General features: G+C 48.1%; 9 protein-coding genes across 9 annotated transcripts; 4 read left to right on the forward strand and 5 right to left on the reverse strand.

The window, feature by feature from the left end:
- Positions 1–36: 36 nt before the first annotated feature.
- Positions 37–337, forward strand: L228DRAFT_245050 (hypothetical protein). Its single transcript, XM_018332068.1, has one exon. It carries the CDS (start codon positions 62–64, stop codon positions 281–283), a length of 222 nt encoding a protein of 73 aa, XP_018189717.1. The 5' UTR covers positions 37–61; the 3' UTR covers positions 284–337.
- A 618-nt stretch (positions 338–955) lies between these two features.
- Positions 956–2,961, reverse strand: L228DRAFT_90954 (hypothetical protein). Its single transcript, XM_018336959.1, has 3 exons — positions 2,844–2,961; positions 2,060–2,644; positions 956–1,917 (listed from the first exon to the last, which is right to left on the reverse strand). Exons 2-3 carry the CDS (start codon positions 2,599–2,601, stop codon positions 1,116–1,118), a joined length of 1,344 nt encoding a protein of 447 aa, XP_018189718.1. The 5' UTR covers positions 2,602–2,644; positions 2,844–2,961; the 3' UTR covers positions 956–1,115.
- Positions 2,962–6,366: 3,405 nt separating this feature from the next.
- On the forward strand, positions 6,367–7,177 carry L228DRAFT_266523 (hypothetical protein; the record flags this gene model as incomplete). Its single annotated transcript, XM_018334872.1, has 2 exons — positions 6,367–6,403; positions 6,579–7,177. The coding sequence occupies 2 exons, from the start codon at positions 6,367–6,369 to the stop codon at positions 7,175–7,177; spliced, it is 636 nt and encodes a 211-aa protein (XP_018189719.1).
- A 327-nt stretch (positions 7,178–7,504) lies between these two features.
- On the reverse strand, positions 7,505–8,889 carry L228DRAFT_245055 (ribosome biogenesis protein RLP24). The gene is made up of 5 exons (XM_018332069.1): positions 8,813–8,889; positions 8,668–8,714; positions 8,483–8,547; positions 8,391–8,417; positions 7,505–8,225 (listed from the first exon to the last, which is right to left on the reverse strand). The coding sequence occupies exons 1-5, from the start codon at positions 8,815–8,817 to the stop codon at positions 7,815–7,817; spliced, it is 555 nt and encodes a 184-aa protein (XP_018189720.1). The 5' UTR covers positions 8,818–8,889; the 3' UTR covers positions 7,505–7,814.
- Positions 8,890–9,201: 312 nt separating this feature from the next.
- L228DRAFT_245057 (alpha/beta hydrolase) lies at positions 9,202–11,018 on the reverse strand. The gene is made up of 6 exons (XM_018332070.1): positions 10,932–11,018; positions 10,769–10,850; positions 10,492–10,651; positions 10,144–10,401; positions 10,013–10,084; positions 9,202–9,946 (listed from the first exon to the last, which is right to left on the reverse strand). Coding segments are annotated over exons 2-6 (993 nt in total). The 5' UTR covers positions 10,771–10,850; positions 10,932–11,018; the 3' UTR covers positions 9,202–9,445.
- A 690-nt stretch (positions 11,019–11,708) lies between these two features.
- Positions 11,709–15,630, forward strand: L228DRAFT_245058 (fungal-specific transcription factor domain protein). The gene is made up of 8 exons (XM_018332071.1): positions 11,709–12,192; positions 12,253–12,380; positions 12,437–12,792; positions 12,856–13,352; positions 13,403–13,578; positions 13,629–14,192; positions 14,258–14,699; positions 14,763–15,630. Exons 1-8 carry the CDS (start codon positions 12,004–12,006, stop codon positions 15,204–15,206), a joined length of 2,796 nt encoding a protein of 931 aa, XP_018189722.1. The 5' UTR covers positions 11,709–12,003; the 3' UTR covers positions 15,207–15,630.
- A 37-nt stretch (positions 15,631–15,667) lies between these two features.
- On the reverse strand, positions 15,668–17,490 carry L228DRAFT_245060 (DUF1295-domain-containing protein). The gene is made up of 4 exons (XM_018332072.1): positions 16,988–17,490; positions 16,733–16,873; positions 16,492–16,642; positions 15,668–16,418 (listed from the first exon to the last, which is right to left on the reverse strand). The coding sequence occupies exons 1-4, from the start codon at positions 17,357–17,359 to the stop codon at positions 15,904–15,906; spliced, it is 1,179 nt and encodes a 392-aa protein (XP_018189723.1). The 5' UTR covers positions 17,360–17,490; the 3' UTR covers positions 15,668–15,903.
- A 595-nt stretch (positions 17,491–18,085) lies between these two features.
- On the reverse strand, positions 18,086–20,716 carry L228DRAFT_208775 (AFG3 family protein; the record flags this gene model as incomplete). The annotated part of the gene is made up of 2 exons (XM_018329772.1): positions 18,086–18,861; positions 18,916–20,716. 2 exons carry the CDS (start codon positions 20,714–20,716, stop codon positions 18,086–18,088), a joined length of 2,577 nt encoding a protein of 858 aa, XP_018189724.1.
- A 765-nt stretch (positions 20,717–21,481) lies between these two features.
- L228DRAFT_245062 (prokaryotic type I DNA topoisomerase) lies at positions 21,482–23,849 on the forward strand. Its single transcript, XM_018332073.1, has 7 exons — positions 21,482–21,636; positions 21,690–21,890; positions 21,946–22,124; positions 22,180–22,349; positions 22,399–22,721; positions 22,773–22,909; positions 22,966–23,849. Exons 1-7 carry the CDS (start codon positions 21,550–21,552, stop codon positions 23,717–23,719), a joined length of 1,851 nt encoding a protein of 616 aa, XP_018189725.1. The 5' UTR covers positions 21,482–21,549; the 3' UTR covers positions 23,720–23,849.
- Positions 23,850–24,234: the final 385 nt, after the last annotated feature.

Raw genomic sequence — 24,234 nt, forward strand, 5'->3', positions numbered from 1 at the left:
CGCTGGCACGCTGAAAAACAGTGAAACTCACAAAACCTGCATAATGACTTGAGATATTGCGATGCGCGATGGACGATGCGTTGACTCGTTAAGAAGACTTGCCGAATCACTATCTATCCAAGACAGATCGAAATTAAGCAACGGTGCGTCGTGCGGCGTGCGGCGTGCCTGGCCAGCTGACTCCAAGGCGCTCTCCGCCTCAAGCATGGCGATCGTTTACTTAATCGGGCCAAGTGGCCGCAAATTCAACGCAGCAACCAGGCAACGATTTCCCATATCTTAGGCCGTCTACCAGTACAGAGTAGAAAAGTCAATTACGCTGTACAAAACACGGAGGTATTGAATTGCTCTTTCAATTGATGCGTTAGACTTATTTATATAATGGCGCTTCATTGAGTATGGTATATAGTATAAGTTAATGGTTCATATATCCTAGGATACATGGAAAGGCAAGAAAAAAGATAGAGAAACAAAAGAGAAGAAAGAGAAAAAAAAAATAATAATCGCAAGATGCCTTACATGTTCGTAATAGTTATATAAGATTTGAAAAATCAAGTGTTCGCTCAACGCGCAGATGATGATCCTCGCTTTAACCTCATGGAAATCTCAAAAAAATAATAATTTATGCCGTCTCGGCTCACCAATAAAGTGGCAAAAGAGGCAGGGTTCCCAATCTGCGGTACCAAGGATCATCGGCGGAGACTTGTAAACACACTTTTGCTTGGCAAACAGTGGGTAAAAGTGTTGCAGTGTCGCGCGCGCGCTATTCGTCCAATATCAAAAATTTTGTCGTAATGGAACATGAGAAACGAAAAAAAAAAAAAAAAAAAAAGAAGAAAAAAAGGACATGGTGGAATATAAATCCTGACCAAAAAGAACAAAACGATAACGACATATATAAGAAAGGCTGTTCGTTTCCATCCCGTCGTGGCAAGGTGGGATGAGCTTGCAACCCACAAAAAGAGTCTGAACCTTAGGCACCGGCAATGATATAATCTGACAACATCATAGAAGAAGAAGAAGAAGAAGAAGAAGAAAAAATACACGGGCTAAACGGGGGGGTAGAGATGCATAGCCCAGCGCAAAACGCTTGTTCTGCACGGAGAAATGCGTATTCACTCCTCCATTCCGCCAAAAACGCCGTCGTCGTCTTCGTCGCTGCGTCCGCGGGACACGGATCGTTCGTATTCGTCGTCCTCAAACTCTTCGCTCTCGACCATCTCGACATCGTTGTTGCCGGGCGTCTGGGAGCGAGCATTGGATCCGACTTGGTCAGAGCCATGCACATTGGAAACGGACGACGGTTGGCCGTTGTGATCAAGGTAGCGTGCCGGTAGTGGCGGCACGGGAGGCACATCCGCCGGGAGGGTGGAAGGCCGAGTTCTCGGCGTGCCAAAGCTGGAGCTCAGCAACTCCAGCGCAGCAGAAAGACCCGCCTCGTCCTCATCAGGAATGTAGCTTCCAACGATGGCGCTTCCAGATGCTTGGAGCCGCTGATCAGAGCTATTTTGCCTGCGATGAGAGAATGCGTGAGACCGCGAAGGCGCGCTGCCAGCGTGCAAATGGCTCAGCGGCATGTTTTGGAACGAACGCGAGAGGCCAGAATGAGTAACGCTGAGGCGTTTGGGGCGACCGACGCGACCAGTCTTGACAGGAAACGACACGGGGACAGACTCGGGTCCATGAGGCGGAGGCGTGGTGTCGGCAGAGCTGTTTCCATCGTGGTGCGCGGATGAGCCAGAGGCAGGAGGAGATGCAGAGGAATGGTCGCTGTCGATATTGGCATTTGATTGGTCGGGTGTTTCATCATCCTGGTTCATGGCAACCAGGACGGAAGCCGCTTCGAGCAGTTGAACTTGTTGGTGTTTGGAGATGAGAAGTTTCGACGTGTAAGACCATTCGGGCGTGTGTTCCCATCTGTTGCACAATACGTTAACGTCATAGCTTTCAAAAAAAGAGGACAATAGCAAAACGTGGCGGATGCAGCTCTTCTAGGGGATGCGCTATCGCAACCCATGTCTTAAAGCAGTCAAAAAGGGGTTGTCGATGGTATACTTACAAGTGCTTCGTAAGGCAACTGCCATGCTTGTAGCTTTTCCCGCATTTTTCGCACCGCAGGTCTGGCTTCTTGTCTCCCTTGACCAAGTGTGACCCTTCGCTGGCCCGTCTGATGCGCGCCGCGGCGGCCTTGCTGTCAGGGCGAGGGGTCGCGGCACTTCGGGCATCTTTGCTTCCAGCAGAGTTGCGATCGAGGTGGTATTTGCCAAAGCCATTCTCGTGACTGGGTAGGCTGCCGGGCGGCGAAGGGTACTTGCTCGCATCAGACTTCTCATCCTTTATGGTTGGCTCCAGGTTCTTGGGGTTAGTTGTGTCCTTTGAGGAAATGCTTCGGCGGTTGACCGATGCCACAGTGCTTAAGCCATCGTCTGCCTCCTTGACCGCCGCCGCCAACGCAGCGGGATTACCCGCCGGGTTGGTCGTCATGCTCTTCCGCCGCGTCACACGGTGCGTCGGATTGTAGGAGCCCAAGGAGATGGAGTGAGAATGATTTCGAGTGTACGGCTGCCTGGCCGAGTAGCCATGGCTGGCGGTAGTTGACATTGTGAAACAAGGTTATGTGGAGAGTTGGGGAATGTTGCGGGTACTACTCTTCTCGTTAGCCACAGCGCCGAATTGCATTGAACGAAACATTTATGACAATAGAGGCCTGCCAATCTGACAGTCCCTCAAACTTTCGCATCACATACAGTGTGACGAAAAGTTGAGCGCCTCAGAAAGTGCAAAAGTTGGGGACCGAAACACGGCGGAGAGCACTGGCAAGGGGGAAAGAACGGGCAACTAACCTTAAACAACGACCACTCGCACCCCGTATGTTAGTGGATTGGAGCAGTCCGACGAATTGTGGTAGATGATGATAGACAAATGGAGTCGAATCTTCCCATTCAGTCTTTGATGGGTTGCTCGAGATGGTTCAAAAGCGTATATAACAAGTCGCCGCTGGGGGGACGGGAAAGTCGGCGCGCGAGGCAGTGCAGGCAATCGCCGAAAGGGTGTTCGTTCAGAAGGCGACTTCCGGGTTGGAGGATATATTCACGGTGGAAGTCGATTGACAGCAATGGTGTATCAAAAGAATGAATGGAAGAAAGAGAAGAAAAAAAGTTGAGAGAAGTTGCAGAGAGATGTGAAGGTTGAATGGTTGAGTTCGCAAGAGCAGTTGGAAATGGAGTGATTCCGGGAACGCTGGTGTGAGCGGAGCTGGGAAATGCGTGGGCGGGCCCTGACTAGTAGTTGTCGTCGCGCGCGGTTCATAAGTCTCAGCGAAAGATCAAGGAACATCTGGCACTCTCAAAGAGTATATTGATAGCAAGTCCGAGTAGTATCGCTTAACAATCATAATCATTCATCGATATCTGCCTGGAAACTACTAACTTCTACTAATCTACCTGGTTTATTACTTTCTACAGGGTCCCGGTCAATGATCCGAGAGCGACATGAAACGGGGGCCGATCGTTCGTATTAATTCTTTCCGGGGGCAAGTTGTCCAGGCATTCCCGGATTCAGAATTCCATGACTTTTTTTTTTCTACAACTTTTTTTTTAAACTTTTGGGGGGGAAACAGTCAAGTAGCATGATCCCTTGCGCTCGTTTCCCCCCCCCCCATCTTTGTCAGGTACAAGTTACAGTCAGGCGGGGGGTCCAATGGAAAGTCATTCAGGTACCACCGTTCTCATGTATTCGTGTACTATATTCTGTGTACACGGGTACCTGCCAGAGTTGCTAGAAGATGCCATGGGGAGTTGACTCGTCACGTCTCCCCCCAACGCAGCACAAAGCATGCAATGCAATTAGTCAAAAACCGTCTCTAGCCCATATTTTTTGTCCGCAATCGCAATCGTATAGTACAAGAGTACTCTACCGTAGCATGCCTTTCCATTTGAACAAATTTTCCTCCAATTTTTCCCCCCACAGATGGTCCAAGGTTTGAAGCCATGTGGAATAGTGTCACATCTCGAACAATTTAATTTTGTCGGCTGTACTTCCGTAGAGTTGTCGAGACACAATTGGGGGCCTTGAGAGAATCGAGGCCGGGCGGTGATCAGCATGCGGACACCTTCCCGTTCTCGGGCCCACATCTGGACGATCAATGGGCACGAGAGATACAAACGTGAGGTAATTTTTAGGACTTTACCGGCCTCACTTGAACAATGAGTGTTTGTTCGGTTCGAATCATACATAATCTCCATCATTAATGCCGCATCATTCTTGTTTCGCAAACGGTATATGAGAGTCCGAGGTATTCGTCATGTATGATCTCATTCTGTTGTAAAGGTACATGCGGAGTTGGTGGGTAAGCCAGAAAGAGAAAAATAATGTAGTGACATGGTACCTCGAAACTCTACCATTGACCCTGAAGGGCAAGAAAAAAAAAAATTAAAGACTATCCTTTGGGCAAACAAATAACTGGAAAATTTCCCGTTAGATGCCGAAACCAGGTCTTGAACTTTGGGAAGAGGGCGGGGGGAGGGGGGCAAAGCAGGCCTATGGGGAGAGTTCGAGCGCAGGGCCATAACAGACAGTTTGGCAGGTTGGACAGTCCAATCAATCAACCAATCCATCCATCAATTGGCCAGGGCCACACAAGCCAAAAAGGGTGGATTCATGCAGGTCAACCCGCAGACTAAACCCCCCTCCATAACGCGCCATGATCAAGCCACCCACCCTTTGACTAAATTGTCCTCTTTTTTCACTTTTACTTGGCTACTGCCATGGACCGGGTGACACGGTTCGACCACCATCGCCTCTCTTTGCCGCGGGGTGGAATACCGCGGTACTCCGTACTCTTGTACAGAAGTACGGAGGTACAGTGAACGGAGCACTCGGACTAAACAGCCCGGGGGTCCAGGTGACCTATTGAGATTTCAACTTCTTTTTGGCGACCAAAGAACGGGACCGAGGGGAGGCAACGGGGGGTCGGGTTGTGCATTATTCAGAACCACATCGGTGGACCCGAGCACCGATGACCCTTCTTGACCCCCCTCCATTTCGACTGGTCAAACGTCCTGACAACGCGTCCCTCACCCTCAGAACAAAAAATCCAAAATCTCATCAGATGATGATTCCATTTCAGGGTTGGAGGGGGGTATACAAAGGTACGGGGGGGTTGAGAAAGTGGGAACTCCAACCCCACACGTGATGTACGTGATATAACCACTTTGGGGGGAACAGAGGGCGGAGTCCCATCCCGCATCGTAAAGCGGGTCAGATCCGTTGTCCTTCACTCGATCAAGTAAGGCGCCGTAGGGGAATCTTACGTACGCAAATTGATGCCGCACTTGCGTTATTGCCGTTTCCGATTGCAGCCAATGACCCTAACCCAATTGAGGACTCCCCTACCTTATGTGCCTCGTGCCAGGGGACACTTGCATAAGTTACACAACTGCATATCCTGGCAGGTTCATGCAAAGTAAACATTTCCTTTGGAATTTTCTGATAGCAAACTCAAGCCATCATCTGATCTCATTCTAATCAAGAATCTAAGATGCTTTAATTGTATAGCTAGTATGTATTCAATTATATAAGATGATTATATATTTAAAATATTTAATTATTCTGCTTTAATTAATTGAATTATATTCATTTTTATTAAATCTCCATTGCATTCACTCTAAAAAAAAGACCTCTCTTTATTTTTAATCTCTCTACTATCCTCAGACAACTAGCATAATTGTAATTCAATTCCTAGTTTACCTTATTCCTGTAGCTTATAATTACTTTGTATTTACTAGAGTATACTTCTGTAAAGCATGATAGCTGTAACACTGTCTGTGGTAGTAAACAACTACCACACTCCAGACCTCCACACATCAACCTCTGCAACGTATGACTCTATTCTCTGTTTGAGCATTACCTCTCCAATTCCAAACAACACTGTACGACTCATCTCATTCTCCTCCCCGGAGAATTATTGTCACCCGCTTTCCTCAACGACAGGTACTACCCCACATAACTGCAGACTGCAGACCATACAGCCACTACCTTAGCTTCCTACACTGACGCGCAAGATCAGCATCAACCCCAGATTTTCAAGTCTCCCTCCGTCCCTCACCTCCCGCCATCCCAGCCTTACGCGTACCATTAAACCTCCGTACAACATTCCCACTGCACTCTCTACACCGATAACGTCAATTCCATTCTTATCGGTCGATCTGGCCACCCTTTAACTCGTGGAGCTGCGTCAGCCCTCACACTTCTCACTTCTCACCTTCTCGAACTAAACCGATTCGTACGGAACCAATTCGAGCCAATTCAATCAGTCACTCAACATAACCAAAAGAGAAACGAGACAAACGAGGTATACCAAACGCAATGACAGCTCCGCCAGTCCGCAAAGTCGGCCGAGGAGGTAAGTACTATGACCTTTGACCTTTGACCTTTTACCCAATTTCTCTTCCGTCTCGAGTAAAGCATGGCTGTTTATACATATCCCATCCATCTACCTACCTACCCACCTGCCCACCCAAGAAACCAGTCCATCATACCCACCCACACAATCGTACTAATCCTATTTTACTCTCCAGGCGCAGGAAACATCTACTTCTCCAACGACCCTTCTTCCTTGGCCGCTGCCGCCGCCGAAGACCAGGCATACAGCGGGAGAGAAGATCTCGAAGCGCAATTAGATCCGACATCTGATCCGCTCTCGCGCATCGCTACCACCGCGTCCTCCTCCTCGAGCTACGTGAATCAGGAATACGCGCATTCCGGTCGAGGCGGAGCCGGGAACTGGTTTCGGCCTTCAGACGTGGCGGCTGCGGTTGCGGCCGACGCCGAGGCTGAAGCTGAGGCTGAAGCAGCGTCGGCGTCAGCGCAGGAACAAGAATCGACGGCGGGAGGACAAGGACAAGACGCGCAGGCAACAAGGAGAATTAGTAATGCGACAACAACAACAACGGCAACAACAACGACAACAGGACAAAGCGGGGCCTACAGAGGGCGAGGCGGGGCAGGCAATTACGTTTCACATGGGCCGGACAAGCAGACGCGGGACAGAATAGAGGCGGAAAAGAAGAAACAAGAAACACAGCAAGCGGAGCGGGAAATGCGTGAACGGGTCCTGAAGGACGTAGAGGCCGGATTGACGCCTCCTAAGCCTGCGCATCTTGGGTCGAGATGGTGAACGGGATGGTGAACAGGGTATAGTGAACGGGGGGTTTAGCAGTGATTACCCAGTCGGTGGTAGGCTGCTGGGCTCTGGGCCATCGCGTGGGAATGTGAACCACATCGAGGTCGTTGATTTCGTGTTTCTTTGAATGGTTCTTTGAATGGGCGTAATATGAGATACCATGGGCTGTTGCTTCGATTGTTCGTACGGCTTAGATATATATATATATATATATATATATATATATATATTTTCTCACGGTAGTTTGAGACTAATCATAATGTCCGATGACAATGTCATTACGAATATGAATTGACAAAAGTGCAAACATGTTCATGACTTGTGTCTAATAATAATATATTTGATATCGTAAATAAGACTTTTCTTTCTCTTCTGGTGTGGCTGGTGCTGCTAATATAGAATATAGCTGCCATGAACCCGAAACTCCAAATCCAACATGGTTCCCAAAACGCCTGGTTCTTGATGCGAACAAGCAAAAAGTCTTTTTGCACAAAAGAATTTGCACAACAGCAAAACATATGCCAAGGTGAAGGGAAATAAAAGAGCCCAAGCACAATCCGAAAGAGTGACTTGGCGACAAGTACAGTCGGAAAGATACCGGGTTGTCTCATGCTCCCTTTCTTCATCCTCTTTAATCGACATCCATCTCGTCCTCGACACCCTTGCCAACAATGAGCTTCTTCTTGCCCTTGACTTTGCCGCCCTCGACGGGGATCTCGAGTCTCTGCTCCTCCTCCATGACTTCCGGCTCCTCTGCCAGTCTCTCCGACGCGCGGACCTTGGGAAGCAAGTGCTCGTTCTCGGCGACCAGTTTGCGGTCTGCGGCAAGCTGCTTCTCCTTGTTGCCGGCCATGCGCTGTCTGTAGAAGACTTTCTCGCGGCGTTCCCGGATATCGGACACGCGCTGCATGGCCCGGAGGGTAGTAGCAACGAGGTCGCGGTTGTAGCGGACAGGAACGTTGCGGCGAGCGGCAAAGGTGAGGGTGCTGTCGACAGTCATCTCCTTGCCCGCCGCCTTGCGGAAGGCTTTTGTCCATTTGAGCTAGAAAATTCATGTTAGTTGAAAAATTTCACTAAACATCATCTGGTTGTCGGAAAGTTGTTGTGTTCTGAGCCGCCATTACCCAAGATAATGGATAACGACAGTTCTTGGACGACGAAAGGCGAGAAAGTAAAAAATAAAGATGCTAAGAATTATGGGTCGTACCTTGCGAGGGTTTCTCTTCATCTTAAACTATATTTGCATCTACTGTCAGCGTGTTTCCCTCGGCATTAGATATACCGGCAAGGATTCCTTACGTTCTTGTGGCACTTGCTCCGGCAAAATCTGAAAGTCCGGGCATCGTTGCGCACAAAAGTTATCCCTGCACATCCAGCGTATCAGCCATTGTGTTCTTTCCTCTATTTCATCCACATAATCAAGGAGAGACAGTCTCCAAAGTACATCTGTACTCGACGGGAAGTAATGACGGCACACGACGAACCTTTGGAGGGATAAACTGGCTGCGAACAAAAATAGCACGTCTCGACCCTGTGCACGAAAAGGTTAGCGATTTTCCATCATTCCAACATCCTTGTGATTTGCGGGGAACATCTTTAAGGTATAAAATTCCAAAGGAGATCACGTACCTCATTGTGACAGCCTTGCTCGCTGAAGCTGTTCAACAACGATTTATTCTTGTAAGATGCTGGATCGATATCGCTCTACAAAAATGTCGGTGGATTTCCCGTCGAAAGAGCCAACTGTTGCCTAAAGCAGCTAGCGGCCGAAAAAAGTTCAGACATTGTATTATGTAAGCAGCGACCACCACGAGGGATTGTGTGTGGCTTATGGGCTGTGCCACTTGTGGCTGACGAGGACTGAAGCACTCAATATTCATTAAAAAAATATTTGTTAATTTAAACTCGGGTCAAATTGAGTGTCATATGGGCATGTGCAGATTGTATTTTTTCCTTCTCTGTCTCAATACCAGAGCGCGCAAACTTCCCACATGGCGATTGTCTAAAATTATAATAATGCAGGTATCATATTGATCTTCAACTGTAACAGACAGTAGAATATAGTAATTGAAAGAAATTTGCATAAAACCTTCTACAATTAGTTGCGCTGCCTAACGTATATTTGTATAAATATATATTTCAACCAAATGATATAGCAAAATACGGACCTTTGAAACAGCCTACTCAATAATGCATTCATCTAATCTATACCGTGGAATGCTTGTCCTATGCTATGCATTCATATATTCGTCATCATATATCTCATGACTCTCTCATTGCTTCGGCCTTTGCAACCAATGCTTCAATCAGCTCATTGAACTGTTCTCTTTCTTCGACAGGTAGAACATGCCCCCTTCCTTCAAAGATTATCTTCTTTAGCCCTGACTGCTCACCGCCTAACTCGTCTGCTAGCATGTGCGCATGAGGGACGGTGATCATGCGGTCGATTGTACCATGAAGAACCTGGATTCTATCCCTTCCGACACGGTCACCCAGCAGACTGAGCTGCTCCGGACTTTTGTGATGCCAGCCTGCCGCAATTGCCTGTAGCATGAAACCTTTTCGAGTGAATCCTTCCTTATCCATTCTTTTTGAGATTTCCTGCGCGGCGAAGAAGTCACCGTTGGTAGGGAAACCACCAACCGAATCGGGCGCATTCAGCCACTCTTCGCAAAATAGATTGGCTTTGACATGTTGTAATTGCACATCGATAGGCTTCGGAATAAATAAATTGATTCGGTTGCGAAGATTTTCGATGAAACCCTGATAACGTCAACTGACACGGCCGGAATCCAAGGTGATATAAAAGTATAATAGGTTAGTGCATACCACTGTATTGACCAGGCGTGGAGCGGTTGAGACAAGAGACAGAGAGGCCACTCTATCCGGTATTAGAAGAGCCTTGAGCAGCGTTAGTCTGCAACGCAACATCTACCTGCAAAACTCGTTTCAGGACTCACCAGCTCCTGCGCAATCATGCCGCCCATGCTGATACCAATGACATGCAGCTGTCGTGAATCTGTCCATCCAAGATGATCCAGAATCTCTATTGTATCCTTGGCCATTTCTGACGTTGAATATCTCACGACAGGCTTGTCAGACTCGCCCATACCTCGGTTATCGAAGATCAAAGAAGAATATTTGGATGATTTTCCATGAGCAAGATCTTTGGTCTGGCGTTGCCATCCAGTCTTGTATGCTCCCAAGCCCATGATCCACTAAAGGTCTAGTTAGAAATACTTCATTAGGGGAGAGAAATGGCGCCAACGTGCGGCCAAAAAAATGCATTTCAAACAGGGACGACATACTACTAGGCGCAGTGGACCTTGTCCATGGACTTCATATGAAAGTTCAAAAGGGCCTCCCCTGCCTTTGGCAACGGGTACCCGCCCTTTCTTGGTGGGTTTGAGATCCCAAACCACATTTTTGAATTCTGGGAGCTGGACAATCTCGGCTGCCGTGAGAGGCCTAGGCAAAGAGGACAGAGAAGTTAATATCAGAAATCATCAATCCTGTGCAGCAAAGGAAACTAAATGCGGCAAGAATTGATTGTTGCACGAGACTGAAAGAAGATGATAAGCATACATGATGGTCTTATCCTACGAGACTGTGGGGGGAAAGGTGGAACAAGGAGGACTAAGATTCCACGATACAGTTTAATGATACGCTTATCAGATCATGATGATTAGTTCCAGGTTCGTCATTTCTTGGCAGCCATGGTTGTTGTCTGTCCTAGGTAGGTCCTTACTGTCGGAACGAAAAAGAATATAAAACCTGAGCTTATCCCCCGTGGCGTTTTGCTTCGTCGTTTTAGGAATAATCTTGTGCTTTCTTCTCGTCGGGGATGAATGAGACAACTCAAATCGGTAATTCTTGCAGCGATGAATTACCGGGAGGAGATGGATCCGGGTGGGAACCTCGGAAGGACGTATTCGTTCCGCGCTAAAATTGACTATTTGGGACATTTTGGATGACATCGGCATTCGGAACTTCAGGATCCGGGAGCGAATACGAGAAGAAAAGAAACGGCCCCTCGTCCGGGGAGGGAAAGACACAAGAAGGGACGAGAGGAGGGCAAAAAACGGCGGAGGGCGGAATCAACTTCGGCCGAAGGGTCTAGTAACTTACGTTAAACTGGAGCCTAAAAGCCGAGAGAGGCCAAGAGTAGCTATAGTACTCGTAGTCACCAAACTGAACGAAACAAGGAGAAAAAGAAGGATACCATGTGCTCACATAAGCCTGCTATTTTGCTTCTTTCCAACAATCTCTTCATACCCCCCTTGGAAAAGGAATCGTTTGCATTGTGACTCTTTCGGCTTGCTGAGTCAAATCTAGAGAAATTTGTTCGTGAAATGCCTGCTCTATGCCCACTATCATCTTAGTCCCTGCACCGAAGCGGCCCCCCCGTCATCTCACCAACGTCAACTTGATGCCTAGCTAAGGCCATACACTGACACCCTGCCAGATCCCCTTTCAACGTTCTCCTGGGTCTCACAATAACGTGACAGACCCTGTCCAGGTCACTTATCATTGTCTGCTTGCCTTACCAATCTCTGGCGTTGCTCCGGGCACTTTTGGTCACTGTCCCAAATCCTCGTCACACAGCCCCCCGTGGGGACGGTTCGACGGCATTTTGCGCTCTCGTCGTCATTCCTCAATTGTCATCAGCATAACAATCTGATATGCTGCTGCACGGATTTCAACCTTGGATGAGATCCGGCCTCGCCAATTCCGCCATCTGCTCTACGCATTAGTTGCCAGATTACTCGTCCTCTACTAGTCGAGGCGCCAGGGCATCTCCGAATTGGACCAACGACAGAATGTCCCAGGACGGTATGACGCCGCAGGCGACCACACCCCTCATGAACCCACCTCCTCAGGTATTTGGTCGCTTTACTCCCGGAGGTTCTCCTATCTCTCCCGTCCTGAGCGGTCCCATATTTCCACAAGACGCATCAGCACAAACATCAGACGAGCATAATGATGGGAAACGGAGGAGGATTGCGAGGGTGAGCACCTGACTTGATTGAACCCTGGAGAGAAACACAACTCACACAGCAGTAATACAGGCTTGCGACATGTGTCGCAAGAAGAAGATCAAATGTGATGGCAAGCTCCCAGCATGCACACATTGTTTGAATTACAAGACCGAATGTATCTTTACGCAGGTGGAAAAGAAGCGGAATCCTCCAAAAGGGTACGCAACCGACCTTGCCCAACTGACGCGTTGCACGAGACTTATTCTTTGGTCAGCGCCAAGTATATTGAAGGCCTCGAAAATCGCCTCGGCCGCATGGAATCTCTGCTCAAGCTCTCCGGCTTGCTCTCCGAAACTGATGGCAACACAGACCTAGGAACCTTGGAGAAGCGTCTCGCCGATAAAGCTGCCACCTCCAATGGAACCCCCCCAAGGGCTTCCGAATGGTCTGCCCCGCAACGCTCATCGACCGAATCGCAACGAGAGCCGTCTCGACAACCGTCGTTTTCAAGTCCGCCAAGCAGGGCGACAACTCCTGAATCAGAGAAAGAAGACCAGGAAGAAGTGGAAGCGCTCTCAGACATGATGTGCTCCCTGGTCACCAACAACTGCGGCGAGACCAGATATATCGGTACGTGCGATTGGATATTGCAACCAGTCGAGTATGCTGATGTGGGTTAACCGTGTAAAATAGGGTCGTCGTCTGGATTTTCCATTTTCTCACCAAAGGGGATTCAATGGGTCAACGAAAAGACCGGAGACTCGTCTTTCCAAGACATGATTTCCAGCGCAACTGTAGACGACAGTAAATGGATGCTTTGGAAGCCTGAAGTATTTGGTGATATTTTTGGCCGTCGTCTATACATATCTTTGCCCCCAAAAGAGGAAGCGCTGTCACTTCTGAAGGACTATTTTGAAAACTTCAATTGCATGTTCCCCCTCTTCCACGAGCCTACATTTATGCATCTCGTTGAAAGACAATATTCCCGTGATCCATTTGAAGGTTCTGGGTGGTGGGCCAGCCTCAATGTTGTGCTCGCGATTGCACATCGACTACGGATCATGAGCAATCTGGTGCCGCAAGATGAAGATCAGAAAGCTTGGGCACATCTCAAGAATGCCCTTGCCGTGTTTACGGAACTGACTCTGCGTAACGCCGACTTGCTCAGCGTTCAGGCAATGCTTGGCATGGTAACGCCACTTTTCTTTTATAGGTTGAAATATGCTAATTTAATTATTAGGCTCTTTTCTTGCAGGGTACACCGAACCCGCAGCCGTGCTACTTTCTGGTAGCGGCCGCTTTCAGAATGGCGCACAGTATAGGCCTTCATAAACGTGGATCAGGCTTTAATCTGAATCCCGTAGAAATCGAGCAGCGAAAACGCGTGTTTTGGATTGCTTACCTCATAGACAAGGAGTAAGCCTCACATTACGGACGACGCGAAACCAGATACTGACGGTTTACAGCATAAGTTTGCGTTCCGGTCGACCACCGGTTCAGGACGATGACGACATGAGCGTGGAGCTGCCAAGTGAAGACCCTGCCGATAATATTGGCAACATTCCTTTAGCCGATGGCAAAAGCAAGATCAACCTTTTTAGGCTGATATGCACATTTGCGATCATTGAAGGCAAGGTCTACAAACAATTGTATTCCACCAAGGCTGCCAAGCAATCGGACGGAGAGCTGCTAAACACTATCGGAGAACTCGATCGTGAATTGGAAGAGTGGAAAGATGCTATCCCTGTCGATATTAGGCCCGGTCATGAGATCAATTCTTCGCACACGCCTTTAATTCTTCACATCGTGGTTTTGCATTTCGCCTATCACAACTGTCTGACAACAATACATCGGATGTCTGTCCATCACGGGTACTGGACAAGCCGACTGTCGAATTTTGCGATCCAAGGCCTGAACTCTCGGCCACTTAATCCCCGAGTGTTCTCCTCGGCCAATCTTTGTGTTTCTTCTGCTAGAACTTCGATTCATCTGATCAGATATATTCCTCAGGGAGACTATGCATGTGTCTGGTGAGTAGTTCCCTGCGAGTGTGATGCACTCATTCCGCGGCACAAGAAAGCTGAGAGATGAACAGGTTGATCCTTTATTATCCCGTCGCTGCGTTGGTCACTCTCTTTGCAAATATCCTTCAGAATCCTCAAGATGCCCGAGCACGCTCTGACATCAAGCTGATGGACCAAGTGGTCACTTTCTTGTCGAATATATGCACAGATGACCAAAACGGAGGTGCCAAGCGGATGCTTAACGTTTGTACGGAATTTGAACGAATAGCCAAGGTTGTAGTAGATAAAGCCGATGCAGAGACCTCGAACAGAAAGAAGAGGAAGGATCACCATGAGGAAAGACCAAAATCGACAGCGGGAACAACGCCCGCGCCACAGTCCAAGGCCACACCAGTCCCCGAGGCAGCTAGAACTCCGGCGCCAACATCCGGAACATCGCCTTACGCTTTCATGGGTGCTCCAACCCCCGGAGTGCCATTTACCCCGGAACTCACGGCAAGCGTTGGTACTCCTGTATGCATATTCCCCGCACCGCAACATTCTCTTTCCCCTTCAGTTCTAACCTTTGTTCTGCAGGCCCCTCATACTAGTTCGTCCCAACCCTCAACCAACGGATACTCTCCCCAAGTCGGCGAGAGCCATTGGCTACCAGACTTCTCTTCATCAGACATGCCGAACATTCTGTCACCAGGCGGCGGCGTGGGACAGGACTTTGCAAACATGACTGCATCATACTCGACCCCTGGCCCTTTTGCATCACCAGCGCCCTTTAGTCATCCTGGGAGCATACCCAACGGCGTGGCAGCACCATTTGTCCCGCAAGATTTGTGGCAATTGCCAATGTCCCTTGAATGGGATTGGACAGATATATCAAGTTTCGGCTATCCGCCATTCGATCAGACTATGGGTGGTGGCGGTGGTGGTGGCGGCGGCGGTAGCGCCAGCAGCCATGATCCGACACAGAACCAAATCCGTCATGAGCAAGCGTTACCGCCGCAACCTGATCATAATCCTTCATGACCCCCTTCCTGAAACACTCTTTTTTTCTTTTTGTCACGCTGTAATGTTCACGCTTACGACGTTGTATAATGTTGTTAGTGAAGCGGAGGAAAGCAAGGCGTATCAACCCCACTCTTTGGCGTTAACCCGGAAGCCCTCGATTGATGGTAGATTAACCCATCTTCCTCAGTCACGACCACTCCTATTCATTCTTCTCCCTTATCAAGCATTGCCGGCGCTGGAAAAGGTTTTATGTTTTACGTTACGTGGGTTTCACCAACCAATTCTTGAGAGAAAGAATCGGATCAGAAACTGGGCCATTTGGATTATTACGGCCAGATGTTCACCCAGAATTGGATGCTGGACGCGATATGCAAGTCGCATGTGTACAATAATAGGTAATATTTATTTCCGGCCTTGAACTATATGAGCTCTATGACCATAATATAGGAATAAATATAAACATTAAGTAAAAAGTAACATGGCTACACGTGCATCATATACATGTGTGATAGGTCTAGCTATTGCTATTTCAAGCAATCTGTATTCCAAGAAGAAAAGCCGAGATTTGGTAAATTACTCTATCTCCATACTCTTTGAGTATTTATCTTTCGATCAGCTTTATCGATCAGATTTATCAATATTACCTTCACTTCTAATAGCAAACAATCTTTCCAAATTGCACGACTTCCGGCTGTAAAGATGCCTATTTCACATTTCATTCCTTTTTGGAAGACCCCGAAGAGGAACCATTGCCGGTTCCACTTGCTGCTCTTGTCTTTAGTTTTGGCGCATTGGCATTTTTCACAAGCTTCGGCTCCTTGGCCTTAGTCGCGGCCGTGCTCGTGCTCGTGTTCGTGCTCGACTCCACAGGCACAGAAAACAAAGAGTCGCCGGATCCTAAGAGTTTCGGGATGAACTTGGGCACGAGTTTCTGGTATTCGCGGTACTCGGGATACTTTTTGGCAGAAATGCTCTCGGTCAGCCAAGTCGAGCCCTGGAATAAGAAGGCGTAAAAAATGGACCCGACGACGGTCCAGTTGAATAACGTGTCCGTAGTATAGCAACCCCATTGATACAAGATGATCCAGATGGCTTGCTCGGCGGCGAAATTGGGGTGTCGTGACCACGACCATAATCCGGATACGACAAATCCGCGGTCGAGATCTTCTTGGTTGAACTTCCGAGGTACTTTGGCGGTCTTTTGGTATTCCTTTTTGGCTTCTTGGAAGGCTGAACGGTGAGGCGTTAGTTTCTGCAGGTTCTTGATCGAATAACTGGAGGGAGGGGAAAGAGAGGAGCATACCCCATTGCTGCTGGTCAGCGAAGAATTCTACGAGAATAAGTGCCATGAGCACGCGGGAAAAGACCAAGTCTCCTGTCGTGTTTTCATTGCCCGTGACCCGTGAGGCTAGCAAAAGGACGTAGGTCGGCGTGGTAATGAGAAAGAGGAGAATCTGTTGTGGGTGAAATAGTCAGTCTTAGTTGAATGAAAATGAATGACATGTGGTGGTTGTAGAATGGGAGAAGAGGTAGTCGTCACTTACGCTCTGGAAAGTAGAAATAAATACAACATTGAACAGGAAGAAGAGACTAGGGGACATCCATGACTGGACAATCTTCCACCGGTAGTCTTCGGATCCAATCGAGTATCCGCCTTTGCGCCAATAGTTGTATGTCAAGCGGAGCTGCGGAGAAGGTACGTTGTGTTAGTTCTGCCAGATACCGGCGACAAGAAAAGGTATGGTCTCTTTCTTCTGCGTCGAGGGTAGAAGAGAAATGTTCCATGCAGCTTCACTTACCGACCAGACGACGCTAAATGCTATCAGTGTATCCTGCCTCAAGGTCGGTAAGCCAACCATGTGTGCCCAGGTGACAAAGTGCGCATTGTATAGTGTTGGCAGAATGCTCCAGAAACGGTCCACTTGAGAATAGTTTTTGTTGATTTGCGAGGAGAAGAGGAACAGCGGTGACAGAAAGAGCGAAAACGCAAATGCAAGGATGAGCGGATTCGTCGAAACGTAGATTTCCTTGAGCTGTTGCGGATCCTGAATGGAGTGGAATATTTGTGAAGGGAGCTCGCGGAGCTGTGGGAGGTATGGTAGCACTGTGCGAGAGAAGTCGGCGCAATCGGAGACAGTCTTGACGACTGGCAGAGGACTGAGAGAAGCCATGGCTGCCACAGTCAAGTTGAGGATATCACTGTGAATAGTGAATCCCTTTCGCTGGTGGGAAGGTGTTGTTTCTGCCAGCGAACGTTCCGACGACGTCGAGATAAGTTATTATGTAGCAGAGGTTAGAGCGGTCCCATTGGCGGATGCGAGCGAGGACCCTGGAAGCGTCAACAACCAACCTAAAGTATCACCACATGACTTTTCTGCATGTAATATACATCGATCTATGACCTCATTGTTCTGTAGGCAGCAACCACTGCAAACAGCAATCAGAAGAAAAGAACACGGGCGCGAGCATCCAGACCTCAGATTCAATATTTACAGGTTGTAAAATTTGGAAATAAGCCCGGAAAAAAGAAGTGTGCGATGTATCAAATTTCTATGTGAAGGTATTTTTACATGATTTTCTTCACCGCCAAAGTCCATGAAGAGACTCCGGCAATGAGATGAGATGCTATGGACGCCTAAAATGTACCCCTATCATACAAGACGGAAAAATAGCACGACTATAATTACAGGTGAAGGAAAAATGTGTCAAACTAGGCTTGAGGAGTGAAGATGATGGGAGACGATAACGATGATAATGCCAATGGCGCAGTTGTCGCCCAGCCATATCGTAGTCTAACTTAAATCAGGCTCAAATAAACCACAGAACCCATAACAAGTCGTAAAGGACTAAAAGGAAGGTCGATTCTTAAACACAAGGTAGGCAGGTAGCCAACACGTTTATAACGGGTTCGGCATCTCAGGGGGGCTGTCCGTGGACTCCGTGGGGAATGGGGGCGGAGCGCTTTTGCCACCCTCAGGCTGCTCACCACTAAAGTATTTGCTGAATTCCTTGTTGTCCTCGAATGGCCGCTTTCCTAATATCCGAACGAGGTCATCACGAGAAAGGACTTCTTTGCGCAAGAGCTCCTCTGCGACCAATCCAACCTCGTGCTTCTTCTCGGTAAGCAGATCACGGCACTGCTTGTAAGCCTCGTCAACGATCCTCCGGACCTCGATATCAATGTTCCTGGCGGTCTCCTCGCTGAATGGCTTGTGCAGCTTCTGCTCATCCTCCTCGAAATACAAGTAGCCAATCTTGTTTGACATACCCCATTTGGTGACCATGGCAGATGCCATCCGAGTGACCTTGTTGAAATCATCACTGGCACCGCTGGTGACCGTGTCAAAATGAAGCTCTTCAGATACACGACCTGCAAGGGTCATGGCCATACGATCCATGAGCTGATTGACGTTCAAGAGGTATGACTCTCCCGAAGGAAGATACTGTGCGTATCCCAAGGCACCCTGACCACGAGGGATGATGGAAACCTTGAGTAGCGGATCAGCGTAACGGAAGAACCAACCGCAGATGGCATGACCAGCTTCGTGATAAGCAACAGTCCTCTTCTCTTCGGGACTAAGGACAAGTGACTTCTTTTCAAGACCGCCAATGACACGTTCAATTGCCTGCTCGAAATGGATCATATCGACACTGTTGGCTTTGTGCCTGGCAGCTAAGAAAAAAATTAGTAATTGTTAAATATCACGATGAAGTGCGTCTTTCTTACCAATCAAAGCGGCTTCATTGACACAATTAGCAATATCCGCCCCAGCGAAGCCAGGTGTGAGAGCAGCAAGCCTTCCCGAGAGGTAATCCATGTCTTCGCCAGTGACAATCTTCTTGAGATGCACCTGGAAAATCTGTTTACGGCCCTCCATAGTCGGTCTGTCAATGGCAATGTGTCTGTCAAAACGGCCCGGTCGCATCAGAGCCTTGTCAAGAACGTCCGGTCGATTCGTGCCAGCCAACACTACTACTTGCTCAGACGTGTTGAAACCGTCCATCTCAGTCAAAATCTGATTGAGCGTGCTCTCTCTTTCGTCATTTCCACCGCCAAAATTTTGCTTCGCTCGAGACTTTCCGATGGCATCTATTTCATCGATGAATATGATACACGGCGTGTTCTTCCGTGCATTTGCAAACAAATCTCGGACTCGCGAAGGACCAACACCAACAAACATCTCAACGAATTCCGAACCGCTGACGCTGAAGAATGGCACTTGAGATTCACCAGCGGTTGCCTTGGCCAGCAGCGTCTTTCCTGTACCAGGAGGACCGGAGAGAATCGCACCGCGGGGTATTTTGGCACCGAGCTTCTGATATTGAGCGGGTTCTTTGAGGAAGCTGACAAACTCCATGATTTCTTGTTTGGCTTCATCCATGCCTGCGACATCCCGGAAGCGTACCTTGATATCGGCCTCGTGGTTAAACTTCTTGGCTCGACTCTTTCCAATGCCAAAAATTCCGCTTTGGCCGCCGGCACCACCTGATGCACGCCGTGACAACCAGAATACTGAGCCAATGAGCAATAATGTAGGACCGAAAGACAAAAGAGTAGAAGCCCAAGAGATCTCATCAGTGTAGGCGACAGGGATGCGCTCAGGGCTTGGGATTCCAAGTTCTCTCTGAGCATCTTCTACCTTCCTTTCAAAGGCCTCTACAGAGCCAATGGTAAAGTAGTAATGAAAGTTTCCATGTATCGCAGGAGACTCGGGATACAGCTGCGCGACCGCCTCGCGGTAGAGCTCGACACGAACACGGTTTCGGTTGACAACAGTTAGCCGTTCGACGAGTCCTTTATCAAAGAAAGTGGTCCGGAACTCCTGCCAAGTGATCTCCCTAGAATTCTCTCCAGGAACCATAGTCCGGTAGAAGAGATAAGCCACAAAGGAGGAGATGATGAAGGTCCCTGCATCGAATTTAATGTCGAAAACGGTAGGGCCCTCTTTCTTGTCCTCCTTTTTAGAGTCTTGACGTCTGCCACCTGGTGGTGGCATCTCGTTCTGTCCCTTCTGGGACTCCTCACTCTTAAAGCTTGGTTGCTCTGACGTTGATGCATGCTTTTCAGCTGCTTTTCTGGACATTTGAGAAGTGGCCCGAATCAACTTTGCAGCTGTTGAAAGGTCAAGTTGACCCCCCTTTTTAACATGATCCATAACCTCCCTAACCTCCACTGGTATTCCATCTTTCTTTATCTCCTCAAAAGCCCGATCAAGGTCCCTCGCTTGTTTTTCTGGTAGACCATTCTTCAGAGTAGCTAATAAATCATCAATCGCCTTCAGCTCATCGGGACGAAGATTCGATCGAGCTTCCGATGGTTGAGATGAGCCCTTGTCGCCACCTGATGAAGGCACTGAATTACTCTTGTCGTAAAAGCCTTGTTTCCCAGGAGTTTCTTGGGCGTCTCCCCGTTGCTGACCTTCTTTTTGAGAATCCGATGGCTGCTTGTTGTCCGGCCGATTCGGGTCATTTGGATTGGTAGAGTATTGACGTGCTGCTCGCCAGGCCAGTCTCGTGTTCACGGGCATATGAATGCGCTGGCGATACAAAGGTGAGTGATATGCATTGTGTACGATTGAGGAAGTGATGCTAGCAAGATTGCCTGACCGCCGCAGTAGGCTAGTCATGGTAGAGAATTTGGGCGCCAGCGGCGACGAGCTGCTGTCAGAAGGTCCGTGATAATCAAATTTCCTAGCAGCCTGACAGCGCTGTGTGTGAAGACTCGAATTCCGCCAAACAAACGGAATTGAAGTTGCCCTTGAGGAGTGGCGAAAGAGCGATGGAAGAAATTGTCAATGTCAACCTGAGGCAGACCCTTCAGATGAATGACGATTCCAGTCAGTTTGAGCGCCTGAAGAGGATGGGGTTGCGGCCTCGGATAATCACGATACTGACACACTATAGTCAAGTTCATAATGATGCCTAATTACAGCAATGAGTGCTTCGGGACAGATAGCCTCAGTCAATGAAGCGCGTGACTAAGCAAATGATGACATAAGTTTGTGAACTTACGCTCAACGACGCGTCTTCTGGAGTTACGGTACTGTTCGACTCGCGAACTGGGCCAAGCTCGTGAGCCTGAAAGCTCTGTCACTAGTTGAACGTACTTGCTCATTGATGCAGACTTTTTCATGGCACGGTGGGACGCAAAGTCATCTCTAAAGACTCTACGTCTCTGAAGGGATTATCGTAGACATTCGGATTCGCACAAGGGCGACTTGGAAGGTTTCTCTTCTCATTTCATCTACGCTCTGTATCGCAACAGCGATCTCGGGTTTAGTTCCTGGCCACACGGCTAGTAAAATACATCAACATGCTGTGATACTTCTATGAGTCTAGTGTCATAACAAAGACAGCAACCATGGTCGCAAAGATCTTATGCGTTGCTGAGAAACCATCAATTGCTAAGGCTGTGGCCAATCACTTAGCCGGTAGCACAGTTCCTGCAGTAAGAATTTGACACAAGATTAAAAGTGTTGGCATGAAGCTGACATCTTGCAGTCGAATGTAAGCGGAATCAGATGGCTTAAAAACTATGAATTCGATTTCTCCTTTGGACAACCTTGGGGTCACTGCTCGGTGACCATGACAAGCGTGGCAGGGCACCTTGACAGGTTGGAATTTGACGAAAGGTATCGGAAATGGAACTCCTGTGATCCTGGGAGCTTGTTTGATGCCCCTGTATCGAATATTATAGATAAGGTTTCTATCATACCCTCATTCTATCGAGTTGCGCAGATTCTGACTGCTGCACAAGGATAAACAACCCATTGCGCGAAATATCAAACAACAAGCTCGCTATGCAAAGGCTCTTTTTATCTGGACTGACTGTGACCGCGAGGGCGAGCATATCGGGTCAGAAATCAGAAAGCTGGCGCAAGAAGCTAATCCCAGAATTGAAGTAAAACGAGCGAGGTTTAGCAACATTGAAAAAGCGTATGTCTAACGTCTGTATCCTCTCAAGTCAAGATTACAGCTAAATGTTTTTGAGCCACGTACTGAATGCTGCACGGCAACCTATCGACCTTGATGAGCTCCAAGCCAATGCAGTTGCTGCGCGAATCGAGCTGGATTTGCGCATCGGGGCGTCCTTTACCAGATTACAGACGCTAAGCCTTCAACCCCTAGGCGAAGAACTCCAGGGCCTTACGATCAGCTATGGTGGGTGTTTATAGTCTGATTCTGGAGCGAAATAGCTCACAAGAATTAGGGTCTTGCCAGTTTCCTACTCTTGGCTTTGTCGTCGATCGATATTTCAGAGTCAAAAGTTTTAAACCTGAGAAGCATTGGCGTATCGAAATGATTCATCAACGCGAAGGGAAGAAAGTCAATTTTCGGTGGGATAGGGTCCATTTGTTTGATCGAATGGCTGCTACCATTTTATTCGAGAGGTGTCTCGCTGCAAGGACCGCCAAAGTTGTCAAAGTCCAGACTAAGCCGACGAACAAATGGAGGCCATTGCCACTGACCACAGTCGAACTGCAAAAAATGGGAAGCAGGTTCCTTGGGATGGATAGTCAAAGAGTAATGAAGGTGGGGAACCCAAAACAAGTACCAACGGATACAAGAACTTAAAGTGAGTAGATTGCAGAGGACCTTTATACAAAGGGCTTCATCAGCTACCCTAGGACCGAGACGGATCAATTTGATAGAGCTATTGATCTCAAAAAGCTCTGCGAGAAACAGAAGAATGACCCCTCTTGGGGTCAATATGCAAGTGGGTTAGTTTCTCGAAATTTCTACGCCATCTTCTGTTCATATTGCTCAAATTATACAGACTCTGCGAAGGTGGCTTTAGGACTCCTCGTGCTGGAAAGAACAACGATCGAGCCCACCCGCCAATCCATCCGGTCATTCACGTCACTCGGGACAAGTTGAGTCCAGAAGAGCGCAAAGTGTACGAATTCGTTGTACGTCGATTCCTGGCATGTTGTTCCGAGGACGCAAAGGGCAACATAACCACGGTGGAAGTAGAGTACGGCAGTGAAATATTTTCTAGCAGCGGATTGGTAGTTCTCGAACGAAATTACCTCGACGTGTATCCTTACGATAAATGGGAGAGTAGCAGTCAACTACCGCAATACTCTGCAGGAGAAAAATTTGTTCCTAATGAGGCGAACCTAGTTCAAGGAAAGACGACACCCCCAGGCTATCTGACCGAACCGGAACTAATCGCATTAATGGATGCGAATGGTATCGGGACTGATGCAACCATGGCAGAGCACATTGCCAAAATAAAAGAACGGCAATATGTCATGGTTCAAGCAAGGTCTGGCGGCCCCATTCTACCTGATGACGACGCAGAAGAGGATCGTGGCGCCACGCAGCGTCGATCTCGAGGTGCAAGCAGCAGGAGAGGGCGTGGAGCATCACAAAATGGAGGAGGTAGCTCGAGAACGCAACGTTCCGGGTTACAAGAATTCATTCCCAGCACACTGGGTGTCGCCCTTATCCAGGGCTATGACGATGTCGGATTTGAGGTTAGTCTCAGCAAACCATTTCTTAGAAAGGAGGTAAGTTGGGTCAAATAAGCCAAATTGCACAAATGATCATATCCACTCAAACTTCCGTAGATGGAGATGAAGATGAAAGAAATATGCGCCGGGACAAAGAATAAAGCCGACGTCATTCACGAAAGTCTTGAACAGTACAGAGAAGTTTTTGTGAGGACATCACAACAGATGCATGTGCTGAAAGCGGTAAGTTGAGCTTCACAATTTCATGAATGGTATTGGAATAAAAAGCACCAAGGCTCTAATTCAGCTGTAGGCTTGTCGAAAATATGTGTTCAATCAATGAAACGCATGAGGTTGGCCCTAACATTATATGCAATAGTATGAACTTTAGGGAAAGAAAGGACAAGGCTCATTAATACTGACATGCTCGTCCAATCTATCCCGTCATGCAACTTGGGAAAAAAGGCACAACGAATGTTAGTTGGCAGACTACTGGATACCCAAAGCGTACCTGATCTGAACTAAATCGAGTAGTCGAAAGATCAGAAGTTGCGGATACCACCATAAAGTGAAAAAAGCTGGCAGAACTT

This window comes from Xylona heveae (assembly GCF_001619985.1).
Source record: "Xylona heveae TC161 unplaced genomic scaffold L228scaffold_3, whole genome shotgun sequence".
NCBI lineage: Eukaryota > Fungi > Ascomycota > Xylonomycetes > Xylonales > Xylonaceae > Xylona > Xylona heveae.

Coding starts and splice junctions, on each gene's coding strand:
- L228DRAFT_245050 (XM_018332068.1), top strand. CDS start 62: ATGCGCGATGGACGATGCGTTGACTCGTTAAGAAGACTTGCCGAATCA.
- L228DRAFT_90954 (XM_018336959.1), bottom strand. CDS start 2,601: ATGTCAACTACCGCCAGCCATGGCTACTCGGCCAGGCAGCCGTACACT. Junction 1,918..2,059: donor AGTTGCCTTACGAAGCACTT/GTAAGTATACCA, acceptor ATTGTGCAACAG/ATGGGAACACACGCCCGAAT.
- L228DRAFT_245055 (XM_018332069.1), bottom strand. Junction 8,548..8,667: donor GCCAGTTTATCCCTCCAAAG/GTTCGTCGTGTG, acceptor CTGGATGTGCAG/GGATAACTTTTGTGCGCAAC. Junction 8,226..8,390: donor TGAAGAGAAACCCTCGCAAG/GTACGACCCATA, acceptor TGAATTTTCTAG/CTCAAATGGACAAAAGCCTT.
- L228DRAFT_245057 (XM_018332070.1), bottom strand. Junction 10,402..10,491: donor AAGGTCCACTGCGCCTAGTA/GTATGTCGTCCC, acceptor CTAGACCTTTAG/TGGATCATGGGCTTGGGAGC. Junction 9,947..10,012: donor CACGCCTGGTCAATACAGTG/GTATGCACTAAC, acceptor TGACGTTATCAG/GGTTTCATCGAAAATCTTCG.
- L228DRAFT_245058 (XM_018332071.1), top strand. CDS start 12,004: ATGTCCCAGGACGGTATGACGCCGCAGGCGACCACACCCCTCATGAAC. Junction 13,353..13,402: donor TTCAGGCAATGCTTGGCATG/GTAACGCCACTT, acceptor TTTAATTATTAG/GCTCTTTTCTTGCAGGGTAC. Junction 14,700..14,762: donor CGGCAAGCGTTGGTACTCCT/GTATGCATATTC, acceptor TTTGTTCTGCAG/GCCCCTCATACTAGTTCGTC.
- L228DRAFT_245060 (XM_018332072.1), bottom strand. CDS start 17,359: ATGGCTTCTCTCAGTCCTCTGCCAGTCGTCAAGACTGTCTCCGATTGC. Junction 16,643..16,732: donor TTATTTCTACTTTCCAGAGC/GTAAGTGACGAC, acceptor CACCCACAACAG/ATTCTCCTCTTTCTCATTAC. Junction 16,419..16,491: donor CGCTGACCAGCAGCAATGGG/GTATGCTCCTCT, acceptor CTCACCGTTCAG/CCTTCCAAGAAGCCAAAAAG.
- L228DRAFT_245062 (XM_018332073.1), top strand. CDS start 21,550: ATGGTCGCAAAGATCTTATGCGTTGCTGAGAAACCATCAATTGCTAAG. Junction 21,891..21,945: donor TATCGAATATTATAGATAAG/GTTTCTATCATA, acceptor CTGCTGCACAAG/GATAAACAACCCATTGCGCG. Junction 22,125..22,179: donor TTTAGCAACATTGAAAAAGC/GTATGTCTAACG, acceptor AATGTTTTTGAG/CCACGTACTGAATGCTGCAC.